The sequence below is a fragment of the Macaca thibetana genome, chromosome 12 (assembly GCF_024542745.1).
Source record: "Macaca thibetana thibetana isolate TM-01 chromosome 12, ASM2454274v1, whole genome shotgun sequence".
Lineage (NCBI taxonomy): Eukaryota > Metazoa > Chordata > Mammalia > Primates > Cercopithecidae > Macaca > Macaca thibetana.
In genome coordinates, this window is record NC_065589.1 from 26,201,415 (window position 1) to 26,218,402 (window position 16,988).

At 44.9% G+C, this 16,988-nt stretch overlaps 2 protein-coding genes across 3 annotated transcripts in view; both read right to left on the minus strand.

Moving 5' to 3' along the window:
• The window catches only part of RPL37A (ribosomal protein L37a), a 308,451-nt gene that overhangs the window by 12,498 nt on the left and 278,965 nt on the right, over positions 1 to 16,988 (minus strand). The window lies entirely within an intron of this gene.
• The window catches only part of SMARCAL1 (SWI/SNF related, matrix associated, actin dependent regulator of chromatin, subfamily a like 1), a 66,114-nt gene continuing 55,664 nt past the window's right edge, over positions 6,539 to 16,988 (minus strand). For both annotated transcript variants that reach the window (XM_050751261.1, XM_050751260.1), the window contains exons 15-18: positions 14,298 to 14,480; positions 12,522 to 12,622; positions 11,117 to 11,213; positions 6,539 to 6,819 (exon numbers count right to left, since the gene is read on the minus strand). In XM_050751261.1, coding sequence (XP_050607218.1) covers positions 6,580 to 6,819; positions 11,117 to 11,213; positions 12,522 to 12,622; positions 14,298 to 14,480 — 621 coding nt within the window. In that variant the 3' untranslated portion in view covers positions 6,539 to 6,579. The remainder of the gene's footprint in view (positions 6,820 to 11,116; positions 11,214 to 12,521; positions 12,623 to 14,297; positions 14,481 to 16,988) is intronic.

Sequence of the window (16,988 nt, forward strand, 5' to 3'; positions counted from 1 at the left end):
AGGAGTTAGTGTGGAAATATTAATACCACTTTAAACCCAGTGATATTCACTCTCTATATAAATAAGCCCAAGTGTCTTTTGCTGAATTATGCAGAACTGGCTAGGTGACTCTTAACAAATTTCAGAGGTACATATGGGATGGTCTAACTTAAAATAGATAGGCTACATGGTATAAATAAAATTTGCTTTGGAGGACCTCAGCGACATCTCAAAGAGAGAGTTCGTTTTTTTCCAGAACAGCTAAAAGTGAGGTTCAACTAGAGGCCTCAGATGGAGGCTCAACAGGCCGTATTTACTAAGACTACAGACGAATAATGGTTTTAAATATGAGCACCAGGCAGGGTGCGGTGGCTCACGCCTGTAATCCCAGCACTTTGGGAGGCCAAGGTGGGTGGATCACCTAGGGTCAGGACTTCAAAACCACCCTGGCCAACATGGTGAAACCCCATCTCTACCAAAAATACAAAAATTAGCCAGATGTGGTGGCGGGTGCCTGTAATCCCAGCTACTCGGGAGGCTGAGGCAGGAGAATTCCTTGAACTCAGTGGGTGGAGGTTGCACTGAGCTGAGATCGCCCCACTGCACTCCAGCCTGGGTGACAGAGTGAGATTCTGCCTCAAATAAATAAATAAATAAATAAATAAGGGCACCAAATTGCAAGGAACGAGAGCAAGGCCTCCCATTGGCAGCCACTGACCTGACTTCTTGCAATATCACGAGGGCCACTCTGTGCTGCAGGTTCCGGGGTGAATACAGCAGGAATTTAGTAATTTAATGATGATCGGTGATTCACCATAGCAACACTGGGTATGAAGGTCTCTAAAATCACCTGTACATTTCACTTTTATTTTTGAAGCATAACCATTGTATACCATCGTATCCTAACCACATTCCTGGAGGAGAAACTGTTAATGGGAATAGAGAATGAGATCCTAAGAGATCCAAGTCCATAGGGCCCACATAAAAGCTGCATCAAAATTCTGGTGGGGACTGAGTGAGCAGCAGGCAGGTGGAAGCATCTCGGGAGATGTCCACAGGGCCCCGGGTGAGGGCTTCTTCATGTTTCTCAAGCCATGTGATTCAGATACACAGAGCAGAGGCTTTGGATGGGCACTGGGGCAGGTGAGGAAGAAATATTCCTTCCTGAAGTTCTCTCAAGATCTGCCTGTGATCCAAAATCCTTTCTACTTCCTGGGCCTTGACTCATTCCAAAGATTTTTCCCTAATGAAGTGACTGTGTTGTTTCCATTGAGAAGACCCCTAAGTCTGCAAAAATCCATGCAAACAACATGTGGGCAAAATTTATGTACAATTTTAGCATTTCTTTTTATACAGGGTCTGTCCCTCTTGGACCACCTCCCATTATGCCACACAGGACGTGAACGACTATGTCCTTCTCCATACCTGCATTAATCTCTGGGTCCATTGCCAATTATAAACCTCCAAGGGCAATAGCCATGAGGTGATGTACAGTCATGCATCACTTAATAATCAGGATACATTCTGAGAAATTCATCGTTAGGCAATTTTGTCATTGCATGAATCTCACAGAGTGTGCTTATGCTAACCTAGATAGTAGCATCCAGTAAACGCCTGGGCTATATGGTCTAGCGTATTGCTCCTAGGCTACAAACCTGTATAGCATGTTACTGTGCTGAATATGTAGGCACTTGTAACACAATGGTAAGTGTTTCTGTATCTAAACATAGGAAAGGTAATGCATTGTGCTACAGCATTACGATGGCTATGACAGACACTAGGCAACACGAATTTTCCAGCTCCATTATAATCTTAAGGGACCACCATGGTACATGCAGTCCATTGTTGACCAAAAGTTGTTATGTGGTGAATGACTATAATTGGCTTTTCAGAGCAACCACTCACAAGGGGGTGTAGTATAGCTTACTAGATGAAACTGCACCCATTGCTCTGATTTTTGCTCTTCGAAAACTGAGTGCCTGATTTGGACAAAATCATAATAAAATTTAGATAGAGCCAACATTTGTCCTCTGGAAAGCTTCTGACAAGACTCAAGTCACTGTTATAATAGTCAAATGTCAAACTGGTATATCTAACAAAATTAAAACAAAGAGCTAGGAGTGAGAATATTTAAGAAAATTCAGGTGGCCCAAAGGAAAGCCAAGACAAGACATTCTCTCGGCCTTTGGCCCCGGATTTTCATTTCAGCAGATAATGAGGGGACCAAAGGCCTAGTTATTTATGGAGATCTGGGGCCACAGCAGAGCTCCTCGTGGCAGGATAAGCCAGTGGAAAGCAGACTCAAGGGCTAATCCCACAGTCCTCCTCAGCAAGCTGGGAGAAGCAACTGATGCCACTTAGACTCAGATGCTTAGACTGGGCCTTCTGGAAGAGATCTGGCCTAAGGAGCAGCTGGCAGCTTGACACAGTGACCAGCTTGAAGCACAGCAGCTGCACGCCATGCAGCAAGGTGATCATCTTCACTCATTTCCTGAGGCCAGAGCCTTCCTTACGCAGGACATGGATGCCCTGGTCCCAACTGTGCTGAGGTGTCAGGAAGCCTCCCCCGCCCCCACCCTGAACAACAGTGAAGGGGGTTAGGTGGCCTCAAAAGATCTACTCTGTCAACTGGAGCTTTTGAGAAGCTCAGGAAAGGGAATTAAAAAGGATAAGAAAGTGGTGCATTCCAGTGTCTTCCTGTTCTCTGCTGCAGAGAGCCAGCAGGTGGACTGCAGAGACCGACTTCCAGCCAGGGCCAAGCCCTTCAGGAAGGGAGCCATGTACCAAACTCAGCTAACGGACCACCAAGGCACCACTGGGCCTCCTGCTGGGGAACAGCACACCTATGCGTGGGCTGTAGGGGTGGGGTGGCCTGGTTGCAGTTTCTGCTATGCCACTTCTTAGCTTCTTAGCTAGACTCGAGCAATTTGTACTATTTCTTGGCTCAGTTTCTTCACCTGCACAATCAAAATACCACTACCTTTCTCCAAGATTGCATTAAGTGTGACAATTATGTAAAGCACTTAGTCCAGTGCCTGGCACCTAGTAAGTACTGAATAGTGAAAACAATTTAAGTCTAACAAATCCACACACCATGACGTCAGACAAATTAAGCATCTTTCATTGCTGCTGTGAAAATTGCACTAACTCTAAACTCTAACATACATCTGGCTCACTGCCCTTCTGTAAGACCAGTTAGAGCAGCAGCTCCTTCTTTGGTAAAATACTTTTAAAAACTCCCATTCCTGGTTGGGTGCGGGGGCTCACACTTGTAATCCCAGTAGTTTGGGAGGCTGAGACGGGCGAATCACTTGAGGTCAGGAGTTCGAGACTAGTCTGGCCAACATGGTGAAACTCCATCTCTACTAAAAATACAAAATTAGCCGGGCGTGGTGGCAGGTGCTTGTAATCCCAGCTACTCGGGAGGCTGAGGCAGAAGAGTCGCCTGGAGGTGGAGGATGCAGTGAGCTAAGATCGTGCCACTACTCTCCAACCTGGCAACAGAGTGAGACTCTGTCTCAAAAAACAAACAAACAAAAAATCCCAAAAACTACCATTCCTGGACACCCATTCTGGTTTTCTTCCTCATTTACTTCCCTGCACAGTCGTCTCTCTATGTTGCAGTTTGTGGGGGTCAGTCAGAACTGCTTTTTTTTTTGTAAGCCACTCTTACCCTCTTGGTGACCTCATTCAGCCCATGCTGGGGCAGAATCCACAGCTCTTTCTCTAACCTTTCCACAGTCTGAAGACTCACACATCCAAACTGCCTGCAGGACATCTCCACTTGGATCTTGCTAGATTGTGTGGGTTTTCCAGAAACAGGCACCAAGACAGAGTTTGGGGCACAAGATATCTATTAGGGATTAACACCGGTGAAAGGAAGGGGATGGAGGCCTATTTGGCATGGGGAGAGGGGAACTGTGATACAGGCCTGCAGGAACCTTAGACAATCCAGCAGGGAGCTCTGCAGCGAGTACTGCCCAGGACATAGTCCCTGGGCTATATGGTCTAGCCTATTGCCCCTAGGCTACAAACTATATAGCGTGTTCCTGTACTGAATATGCAGGCACTTGTAACACGATGTTAAGTATTTCATCAGAGCTGCCCTGCATCAGGCCAAAGTGGCCCAGCCTTTGTTCCCTGCCTTGCTCAGTCATGGTTGCAAGCTGCCTTAAGAAGGGTGTGACCTCAGACAAAGTGGCTTTCTGCAGACCAGTTGTGGCCAGGTGGAAGTCATCTGCCAGCTTCACTCCCCACAGCTGAGCAAGCCCCTCCTTGAAGGGGATCTGGGTGGGGTGTCTCCAAGTTTGCTAGATTATCTCCCAGCCATTTCAAACTCAACAAGTCCGCAACCAAACCCTTGATTTTACCCGGCTCCCCAACCTCCCCTTCCCACTCTTTCTTCTCTTACCACGTTGCTCACGCCAACACCAAAGTCCCAGCCTCTCTTCCACAAATGCCCCACAGTCAATCTATCTACACATATCGTTCCATCGCTTCTTTCAGAATACGTCCAGAACCCAACCACTTCTCATCTCCTCCATGGTGCAGCCCATACTCAGCCACACTCCAGCACCAACCCCATGGATAGTCACAATAGCTTCATAGCTTCCTACCTAAGCGTTCCCTCTGCCCACCTTTCCTGCTCTATTTCTGCACATGCATTGGCGTGAAATACTTTTTATTTTATTTTATTAAATAGAGACAGGGTGTTGCTATGTTGGGCCTGATTATATTTATAAAAAATAAAAAAGGGCCAGGCGTAGTGGCTCACACCTGTAGTCCCAGCACTTTGGGAGGCCGAGGTGGTAGGATCACTTGAGGCCAGGAATTTGAGACCCGTCTGGCAACATAGTGAGATGCTGTGTCTTTATTTAAGAATATATATATAATTTTATAAGTTTTAAAAATATAATCAGATTGCCTCATATGTCTGCTCAAAGCCATTTGGTGGCTTCCATTCATATTCAGAATTAAACCCAGATTCCTTTCTATGGCCTATGAGCTCTGCATCATTCTGTCCCTCTCCTCAACATTATCAACTATTGCTCTTCCCCACATGACATCCTACTCCCTCATCACTCTCTAAACCAGAGCTCTCCAACACAGGAGCCACCAGTCTCATATGGCTACTGGGCACGTGAAACCTGTGGCTAGCCCAAATTGAGATGCTGCCCATGTCAAATACATCATTTCAGACTTAGTTCAGAAAAGAGAATGTAAAATTTCTTATTTGTTTTTTTGAGACAGAGTCTTGCTCTGTTGCCCAGGCTGGATTGCAGTGGCACGATCTTGGCTCACTGCAACCTCCACCTTCCAGGTTCAAGTGATTCTTGTGCCTCAGCCTCCTGAGTAACTGGGATTACAGGCGCGTGCCACCATACCTGGCTAATTTTTGTATTTTTAGTAGAGATGGGGTTTCTCCATGTTGGTTAGGCTGGTCTGGAACTCCTGACCTCAAGTGATCCACTCACCTTGGCCTCCCAAAGTGCTGGGATTACAGGCATGAGCCACTGCGCCCAGCCCAATAATGTAAAATTTCCCATTAATAATTTTTAAATATTGTTTGTAAATTGAAATAACATAATCTATTGGGTTAAATATATTATTAATCTTTTTTTTTTTTTTGAGATAAGAGTTTTGCTCTTGTTGCCCAGGCTGCAGTGCAATGGCGTGATCTCAGCTCACTGCAAGCTCCGCCGCCCGGGTTCAAGTGATTCTCCTGCCTCAGCCTCCCAAGTAGCTGGGATTACAGGCATGCACCACCACACCTGACTGATTTCATAATTTTAGTAGAAACAGGGTTTTTCCATGTTAGTCAGGCTGGTCCTGAACTCCCGACCTCAGGTGATCCTCCTGCCTCAGCCTCCCTATATTATTAATCTTAAATCGAAATCTTCTATTAGAAAAGTTACAATCACATATGCAGCTTGCATTACATTACTATTGGACCATGCTGCTCTAAACCAGGTTTGGCAACTATGGGCAGTGAACAACCTCCAGCCCACTGTCGGTTTCTGTACAGCTGGTAAACAAGGAATGGTTTTTACATTTTTAAATGGCAGAAAAAAAAGAATAATTTGTGATACATGAACATTAATAAAATTCAAATTTCAGTGTCCATGAAGAGTTGTATTGGAAAAGAGAACCTACAACCATTGCTTCTCCCACTGCGTAAGTTCCACAAAGGCTCATACTTTGTCTTTTGTTGGATGAATGACTGCCAGCACCTAGGACAGTGCCTGCACAAATTAGGTGCCCTATAAATATTTGTTGAGTCAGTAAATTTTAAAATTCTAGATTATGGGGACTGTGTAGGAAGGACCTCATTATTTAGAGAACATGAATTACCCACTACTACGACTTGCTGTGTCCATCCCTAAGCCAGAAGAGCAGAGGTTAAGACCCCAAGCAAGCCCACACATAATGACACAGGAATGGAAAGTTGATGCTCGGCCTGGTCTCCTGCTGAGCCTGGACACAGGCACAGGCACTGCTGCAATGGCAAGAGAAGTGCAAAAAGTTTTAAAACAAAATACATTACTTTATTTTAATTCCATGATTTTAAAATACTTTTTATTTTTTTTCTTTTTGCCCCTTTTACAGGGGAGAGGTAAAGCTGTCCCAGTTATCAAAAAATTCAAATCTCCTTTTCTTCTGTGGACTGGCTGTCAATGAGCTTTCATCCAGGGTGTCTCCCGTGTTCTGGGAACTACTTCCAGATGTTCCTGAAGCACTTCCTGGGTCAAAGGACTCTGCTGCTTCCAGGAGCTCCATATCACTTCCTTCTTTCTCAAAGGACTTCTGGAATAGGTCATAGATCTGCTGCTGCTTTGGGTCCTTCATCACAGAAAGAAAAGAAAAGATAAAAGGAAGAACCCAAGCTCCAACACTGACTCTTCTCCACTGGGGCTGATGGGAGAATATAAAGATGAGAGACCACACATTTTATGGTGTCAGGGAGCTACATGATGGCAAGTGCACATCATCTCAGCAAACCATCACTAAAGCAGCCTCATTGTTTTAGTGACTGACATCTTACCCTCTCTGCACTCACAGGGTTAGGAAAAAGAAATGATTGTGAGTGCAAAGAAGCTGCTCTCACGCTATAATTTACATTGGAAATGTTTTCTCCCTTCGAACTTTCCAAATCACTATTTCAATACTGCACTCAAGATCTCATTTCCTCCAAAGCCTTTCTCTACTAAGGGTCAGTTAAGGTGTAATTCAACTTCTAAATCTCTATTTTTAAATTTATTTTTATTTTTTAAAATTTTTAAGAGATAGGATCTCACTAAATGTTGCCCAGACTGGTCTCAAACTCCTGAGTGTAAACGATCTGCCCACCTCAGCTTCCCAAAATGCTGGGATTGCAGGTGTGAGCCACCATGTGCCCAGCCCCCTAGACTTCCAAATCTCTGTGTTCAGCCATGGCTTATACCTAATTTTCAAAGTGGTGGAAAAAACATACACACATTTAACATATTCATAAGTAGATATGTGTACCTATTCTGATTACCTTAAATTACAAATAATCAAAATACCTACCAACAGCATCTATACATTGATGACAATGGTGTAGTGTTAAAACCATGACCAGTGGATACCACTACAACACACGATCACTATCACCCCTCTGCCGATCTTTCTTACATCTAAATTTTCAACCTTGACCATTTTTCAATCCAGAGGTATATTTTCCATATCTCCACTGACATCCCACAGTTTCATAAAACTAAACTGGTTTAAAATCAAATGATCTCTTGGCTGGGCACAGTGGCTCTTGCCTGTAATCCCAGTACTTTAGGAGGCCGAGGTGGATGGATCGCCTGAGGTCAGGAGTTCGAGACCAGCCTGGCCAACATGGTGAAACCCCATCTCTACTAAAAATACAAAAAATTAGCCAGACATGGTGGTGCACACCTGTGGTCCCAGCTACTTGGGAGGCCGAGGCATAAGAATTGCTTGAACCCGTGAGGCAGAGGTTGCAGTGAGCCACGATCACGCCACTGCACTCCAGCCCGAGTGACAGAGGGAGATTCTGTCTCAAAAAAAAAAATAAATAAATAAATAAAAATAAGGCTGGCTGCGAGGGCTCACGCCTGTAATCCCAGCACTTTGGGAGGCTGAGGCGGGGGGATCATCTAAGCTCAGGAATTAGAGACCAGCCTGGGCAACATGGCGAAACCCCATCTCTACCAAAAATACAAAAAATTAGCCAGGTGTTGGCAGCGTGCGCCTGTAGTTCCAGCTACTTGGGAGGCTGAGATGGGGGGATCACTTGAGCCTGGGAGGCGGAGGTTGCAGTGAGCTGGGATAGTGCCACTGTACTCCAGCCTGGGTGACAGAGTGAGACCCTGTCTCTAAATAAATAAATAAATATAAAAAATCAATGGTCTCTCATCTCTCTCCTATACTCCCAAAGCAGCTTCTCTTCCCGTAAGTCTATTTTTTATAGTCTACCTGCATTCTCGTAGTCTCCCAGGTGGAAATCATCCAGGCAGAGTCCTTGGCTCATGCAAGTTTGTTCCCCCCATCAGTTCCCTCCTCTCTCCTTCTAGGCACCATCTTTACTTGGGCCACATCACTTGGTACTGCATGGATTTGCAACAGCTCAATTGCACTTCCTGCCTCAGGTTTCTTTCCATTTCAAACAGCGTACAGATCTTTGCCAGCTGGCCACTGTTTCTCACTATTCCTTAACCAAATCCCTCCACAATGGTGAAGGAGGGTTCCTTGAAAACTGATGACAGCCTGTCACTTAAGAACTTCAGATTATTCAATTAACCTGCTCCCAAAATCTCCTAGCCTTTCAGGATCCCAGCCCTGCAGAGAGGGAAGTGATATGAAAGATCATCAAGGTTGACCCCCAAATAACCCACATGTCCTCCTCCAGGATGCCCTCATCAGCCTCTTTCTGAATGCCTGCAATGTCAAGCAAATGCCACCCTGTAAGGCAGCCTATTCCAAGTAGAAAAAGCTGCTAATGTGCATTTGATTATGATGATGGCAACACTGTATGCTAACTTGGGGCATGCATAATTAATTGGAAGCGAGTTCCAAGATCAGATTAATATTTCATTTCCCCTCTCAGAAGGAAGGCTATCTCAGTGAGATATAACCTCTTCTGCTTTTGTCTCCTATATTGGAAGCAATATTTTCTTTTTCTAGTAGTTTGTTAAAATTTTTCAGCCCCATCTTAATTAAAAAATAAATTGATATAGTTATTAATCAAAATAAATATTGAGAAAACTCATTGATATTACCTTGCACTTATATTTTAGGTAGAAATTCTTAACTAATTTAGAGTAAGAGAAAGGCAAGGAGGAATAAATGAGTTCAAGTGAGACTCCTTTAAAACTAGGCTTTTTTCTTTTTTGAGACAAGGTCTAGCTCTGTTGCCTAGGCTGAAATGCAGTGGTGTGATCTTGGCTCACTGCAACCTCCGCCTCCCAGGTCCAGGGAATCCTCCTGCCTCAGCCTCCTGAGTAGCTGGGAATACAGGCATGTGCCACCATGCCTGGCTAATTTTTGTATTTTTTTGTAGAGATGGGGGTTTCACCATGTTGCCCAGGCTGGTCTCAAACTCTTGGGCTCAAGCTATCTGCCCACCTCGGCCTGGGATTAGAGGCTTGAGCCACTATACCTGCTCAGGCTCTTTCTTTTCAAAAGGCATATGATAACCTAGGCTCTGTTACCATTTACCATTCAGCTGAACTGGAGAGTTCTTTAAAAAGCTTAAAAATAAGGTTGTTTTAAAATTGGCTTATTAACTATATATGCCTGAAAGGATAATTTGCAATCTGCATTTAAAAATATGATCTGAGTCTTATTTATCCCAATATTTAGCAAATAAATTCTTGCAAAGAAAGAATTTATTTGCTAAATAAATGTAAGTGAATGAGCAGATCCACAGAGTCTTAAGTCTTGGTGTCAACGATAAGATTTAACTCAACTTCTTATTTATTTAAACTTTTTTCTTTCTTTTTCCTTTTTTTTTTTTTTGAGGCAGGCTCTTGCTCTGTTGCCCAGTCTGGAGTACAGTGACCATCATGGCTGACTACAGCCTTGACCTCCTAGGCTCAAATGATCCTCACCTTTTCCTCCCGAGTAGCTGGGACTACAGGTATGCACCACCACGCTTGCCCTAACTCAACTTCTGATGGTGATTTCACAGGAAGGAGGAGGTGCTTCACTTTCCTGATAAGCTACCATAAGGCCCCTTTCTGCATGAGGCTCAGACCTGATTCAAGCTCTGGCAGAAACAATTCAACCATGAGCTGTGCTCGAGGAGGCCATACTCCTAGTTTTCACCTTCTGGCCAACAATCCAAGCTGGGGAAGGAAAACAAGCTTTCGAAAGGCTCTGGGTGTCTTGCTCCCTCCATTGTGTTTCACTGAAATGGGGGAGGAAGAGTCTGTGGCAGCCACGGGGCTGGAGCACTGAGGCCAGGCAGGCATGATGGGCCCAGGGCTGTCCCGTCCAGAGGCAACAGCCTTCCCCCTCAGCACCTTTGACAAGGCCTGCCTGGTTATGGAGGGATGCCTCTTATACTCCTCTACAACAAGGGGCTGAACTCAAAAGAAGAATGCTGGGCCAAGTCAGGAAGCCTTCTTCCTTGGGCTGGCTTCACATGCCCTGTGACTTTGTGCAAGCCTACTGCACTGCCATGTCTCAGTTTACCCCTCTATCAAGTGGGGAGACACTGAGAATAAAATAAAATGACAGAGGGGAAAATATGTTCTGTGAAGCCAGTATCCTATTTTAAACACTCCCCATTCTGTGCTGAGGACACGTTCCTGTGGCAGCCCTATGTGTGGTGTTGCTGTGTACTTTCTGAAACAATTCAACATTTGCCATGGGGAGTTTTGTCAGTTTCTAACGGTCTGATTGAAGAGGCAGCATTCGGAGTCTGTGCGGGAATGTCAGCAGCTGTAGGAGCTAATGCCATCACTTCCCCATAAAGCGATGCATGCATGGTTCAACTGAGAATGACTGCAGGCCATTGCTTTCAGCTCTGGGGCTAGGGGAGGTCCCTAGGAGTGATTCACATCCTCCTACTCAGGACCCAAAGACTTGGCAGACAGCTTAATGCCTCCCTCTGCTCCAGGGGTGAAGAGCCATGTGCTGGCATTACCTTGTAGAGGTAATCAGTGGATTCTGTCATTTCTGAAAAATTGGTCTCAGAAAGCCCAGCTTCCGCCAGAACTTTAATCTTCTCTTGAATCAGGGGCCTGTTGGGGAGAAATAAGCTGCAGTGAATACAACCTGTGCAGAACCACCAGACTAATGAAAATGAAGCCACCCTCCTCCTTGTTCTTATGGGACCACGGCTTGTTCACAGTTTCACATCTTTGCATCTCTCAAGTCGCAAACATCCATGTTGAAAAATTTGCCCCCTCTCATTTGTAAAAACTCCAATTTAGGGCTAAGAATATCATCAGGTTCCATATTCTTTCTAATGGAAGATGTGTAGGAAATAAATCCTGCCTCATTACAACACAATTTTGAATCTGGTAGTGTTATGAGCTGCCCAATTAACGAATCCACTAAACAGAGGGAAGGAGGAGTGGCCCACACACATTGCAAAGGGAAGACTCCTTAGTCATAAGGCTGGAAACAGAGACAAGCAGTGGAAATGAATGAGATAATCAAGAAATTTAATATCAGGAAGAGGGAGATGAAGGGAAGGAGCTTTTTGAGATTTTTCACTTAGGTAACAGACAGAAACCCCCAGGTTGAAAATCTTACTCCAGCTCTGCTAACGAAGTACACTACATGGTCCAGGGTAAGCCACTTCCTCCCTGTGGTCCAGCAGCAGCAATGTAAGATGTACCCACCAGATAAATGCACATCATAAAAGGTAAAAAACTGTCACCCTGTCCTAACAAATGCCTTCACGTCTGGGAACAGGGTGTTTTACAAACTAAATTCCATCTACATTTTGTCACAATCGGCACCTCTCCCTGCCTCAGACCAGCAGGAAGAGGAGTCACAACCCCTTATTGCTATAAGATTCCACATGCACCCTGCAAGCCACCAGTGAACACTAGTGAGGGAGGCCAAATATGGTCATGATGAAAGCAGGAGGGCATTACTAGTCAATTTTCGTTTTCTTTTTTTTTTGAGACAGAGACACGCCTTATCACCCAGGCTGGAGTGCAGTGGCTCAGTCTCAGCTCACTGCAACCTCTGCCTCCCAGGTGCAAGTGATTCTCCTGCCTCAGCCTCCCGAGTAGCTGGCACTACAGGTGTGCGTCACCACACCCAGCTAATTTTGTCGTATTTTTGTAGAGACTGGGTTCCACCCTGTTGGCCAGGCTGGTCTCGAACTCCTGACCTCAAGTGATCTGCCCACCTCGGCCTCCAAAAGTGCTGGGATTACAGACGTGAGCCATTGCGCCTGGCCACTAGTCAACTTTCTATAGATCCTTAAAGACCTTACTTAGCAAAAGCAGAAGGACTTAGGGAGCAAAGTAAACATATCATCAGCTTCCACCCTTGCTCAACTCCAAATGCCAGGCCATGCAGCCAAACCATACCAAAGGTAGTCATCAGCTGTGCCCTTTGCCACGAGGTAGTGAATGCCCACAGAGCTGGTCTGTCCAATGCGGTGCACACGGTCCTCAGCCTGGATCAGCACCTGTGTGTCCAGAAATCGAGACAGGCAGGTAAAGGCCTGAAGCAGTTCCACCCACCATAGCAGGTAGCCTCTCCGCCCCATTTCCAGCCCCACCACAACCCTCCCTCCTCAAAGCACTTCACTGTCTCAGACCTAGAAATAACCTGCACTTCACCATCTCAGACCTACAAATGACCTGCCACTTTAACAAAAGAGAGAACCCAAAACAGCCCTGGTTGGGGAACTGGCATCTGGAACAGAAGATCTGCAGGTGGCCGTTTGGTGCTGGGCACTGAGCTAGGTGCTGCAAATGAAAAGGCACATGCTCTGCCATCAGGCTGCATGGGGAGGGGCCAGTGATGGAGGCCTGCACACTTCCATTTCTTCTCTGTGTGAAATAAAAAGTTATCTTCTAAATAAATAAAAGCATCACACACAAGGGAGAGGCTATCCATGATTTGGGCATAGGGTGGTGGTTTAATATAGTGGTAAGCCTTATAATAAATACTTAAAGGCTGGGTGTGGTGGCTCACACCTGTAATCCCAGCACTTTGGGAGGCCGAGGCAGGTAGATTGCTCGAGCCCAGGAGTTCCAGAACAGCTTGGGCAACATGGTGAAACCCCATCTCTACAAAAAATAAAAAAATTAGTCAGGCATGGAGGTGTGCACCTGTAGTCCTCTGCTACTCAGGAGGCTGAGGTGGGAGGATCACCTGAGCTCGGGAAATCAAGGCTGCAGTGAGCCAATAAGTACCTGCAGTCCAGCCCGGGTGACAGAGCAAGACCCTGTCTCAAAAAAGGAAAAAAAAAAAAAAAAAAAAAGAAACCACCTAACATCATGAGCATTATTTCTTTTATAAAATGGCTTCACCCTCAAGGTCTACCCATTATTAATGTAGTCCCTCATGTGTAGCCAACAAAAGCCATAATATCAGATATTAAAGGGGATATAACTTTCCTGGAGATTACCAGAAAAATTTATGAGTTCAAACAAATGTCTTATCTCTGCTCTCAGTTGGTCAGCTAAGGCCAATAGTGGTCTCCAGGGAACTACTCACTGCTGTCACTCTGCATGAGGTCCATTGTTAAAGCAGCTCACAATGATGGCTACTGAAGGGGGCACAGGCTGGAATGTGAGGCCTGGGCTGCAACCTGGTGCCACCACGTGTCCCTCTTCAGTTATGGCAGTGCAGTCCTTCCTGCCTCACCCCTTGAGCTCTCGGTGCCCTAACTTCCTCCTATGAGACATGAAGTCTAAGATTCCTTCTAGCCCTGGAAGACTTCAACCTTCCTGTTGATAAAACGGAGCCGAAAATCCTGTAGGTTGCTGTGAAAATCTAGAAACCAGCCAATCGCCTGGCGCGGTGGCTTATGCCTGTAATCCCAGCTACTCGGGAGGCTGAGGCAGGGGAATCACTTGAACCCAGGAGGCGGAGGTTGCAGTGAGTCGAGATCACACCACTGCACTCCAGCCTGCGTGATAAGAGACTGTCTCAAAAAAGAAAAAAAAAAAAAAAAAAAAAAAAAGAAACTAGCCGATCGACATAGAAGTGCTTAAAGGAAGTGAAAACTGACTTGTGGGAAGTATAATGAATGGATAAAAGGGAAACCACACTTTCCACAACCGACACTCGCTGCTTCCTGCCCACAGCCATGAGCATGCCAGTGGGGTATCCGAGTCTTCTGCGTCTCTTACCCCTGGGTTCCAAAACAGCTCAGCGAACACTACCAGGTCAGCCGAGGAGAAGGTGAGGCCCATATTGGCAGCAGTGATGGACAGCACGGCCACGGCATGCCTCTCCGACAGCTGGAACTGCTGGCACAGGTCCTCCCGCTCAGCCGACGATGTGGAGCCATCGATGCGGATGTGCTGCACGTGCTGTAGGAACAAGGGGCAGAAGCAAGGTGGGCAACAGCCCCGGGCCGGGGGCTTCTGAGCAAACCATACCCAGCCACAGCTCAAACACGGAACCAGGTTCCAGCTCAGCAGAGGCCCCTGCCTTCAGAGATTTTCTTTTCAAATTGAAATTGGTATGGAGATGATTGCTTATACTCAGGTGCCATCGTAAGAAATAATACAGAGATCCCTCTTAGGCCTTTGCCCAGTTTCCCGCAATGGTTAACATTCTATAAAAACTATAGTATGATACCGCAGCCAGGATGCTGACTTTTATACAATCCACTGATCTTCAGATTTCTTGTTCTACTTGTATGTGTGTGTTCTACACAATTTTATCACCTGGGTAGGTTTTCATGTATTCACCTCCAATGTCAAGATACTGAACAATTCCAACATTGCAAGGATCCTTTTACCTCCCTCCCCTTTCCACGATCCTTAGCTCCTGATAGCCACTAATCTGACCTGCATTTCTAAAAAATTTTTTTTTCTTTTTCTTTTTTAAGATGAAGTTTTGCTCTTGTCACTCAGGCTGGAGTGCAGTGGCTCATGGCAACTTCCGCCCCCCAGGATGCAAGCGATTCTCTTGCCTCAGCCTCCCAACTAGGTGGGATTACAGGCGTGCACCACCATGTCTGGCTAATTTTTGTATTTTTAGTAGAGGCGGGGGTTCTGCCATGTTGGCCAGCTGGTCTTGAACTCCTGAGTTCAGGTGATCCGCCTGCCTTGGGCCCCCAAAGGGCTGGGATTACAGGCGTGAGCCACTGCACCTGGCCAATTTTTTTTTTTTTTTTTCTCCCAAGAATGCTCTATAGGCCAGGCACAGTGGCTCACACCTGTAATCCCAGCACTCTGGGAGGCCAAGATGGGTGGATCACCTGAGGTCAGGAGTTTGAGACCAGCCTGGCCAACATGACGGAACCCTGCCTCTACTAAAAATACAAAAATTAGTGAGACATGGTGGTGCATGCCTGTAATCCTGGCTACTCAGGAGGCTGAGGCAGGAGAATCACTTGAACCCGGGGCGGAGGTTGTGGTGAGCTGAGATCCAACCAGCCTGGGCAACAGAGCGAGACTGTCTCAAAAACAAAAAAAAGAAAAAGGAATGCTATACAAATGTTATATAAATTGCACAGCATATAACCTTTTGGAATGGACCTTTGCATTCAGCACTCTCTGGAGGTTCATCCAAGTTGTTACCTGTATCAATAATTTTCTCCTTTTTTTTGCTGAGAAGTAGCCCACGGTATGGATATACCATAGTTTCATCATCCATCTGTTGAAGGACATCTGAGTTGATTCCAATTTGGGGCTACTACAAATGAAGCTGCTATGAACATTTCTGTACAGGTTTTTCTGTTAACCTAAGTTTTCATTTCCCAGAGAAAAATGCTCAAAAGTCAATTGTTGTGTTGTATGGTAATGCATGTTTAGTTTAGCTATTGTCTTTTAAATGGCATTTATTCTTGCTAGCGATAAACATGATAAGGAAAATAAAAACATTTAGTAATCTAAGCAATTTACTTTTCCCTGTCTCTTTTTTTGATGTGTATGGTATATATATCTTTTAAATAAAAAGTTTTATATCCTGTTTTCCCCCAATAAAACGTATTGTAAGTAAAACTGTATTATTAAGCGTTCTAAAATATCATTTTTAATGGCCCTATAAGATGTCATTATGCAGCAACAGCATAATTTAACCATTCTATTTCTGCAGATTTAGGGGTCTCTAATTTTTCCTAAAAGGATGTGTTGGTAAATGTCCATCAACAGGTGAACAGACGATGTACAATGGGATGTTATTCAGCACTAAAAGGGAGTGAATATCTGCAGGTCTAGATAACCAAAAAAGAAAAAAAAAACAAAAAAGGAAAACCAAGGAGTGAACACTAAAAAGAAGTGAGACATACAACACAGATAAATCTCAAAAAAAAAAAAAAAAAAAAAGTACATCCTGAATGTCCTTTTCTCCACATTTATATTCCATATTCATATAAAATTCTAAAAAACTGCAAACCAATCCGCAGTGACAGACCGTAGACCAGAGTGGGCTTGGGGATGGGAGGGTGAGGGAAGGGGCAGGAGGGAGTGATTACAAAGGGACACGAGAAAACTCTGGGGCTGGGGGCAGTGGGCGGCAGATATGTTTCCTGTCTTGATTCTTATAAAATTGTACACATTATGTGCAGTTTACTGCATGTCAATTATACCTCAATAATGCTATTAAAATGGAAAGTTTTTAAGAGGATGCCAATTTTTGGTGATTTTCTTAGACTGGACTACAAATCAAAGTACAAGAGCAAAAAGAAAAAACTTAATTTAAGGCTCCTGGTATTATTGCCAAATTGCTTTCCAATAACTAATGTATTAGCATGTCCATTTTGGTGCACTTTCATCAACAGTGAGCCCCGCACATTTTTAAAACCTCTGCTGACTTGATGGGGTGAAAAAAAAAATCTTTTTTTCACTAACTTGATTACTAGTGAAATT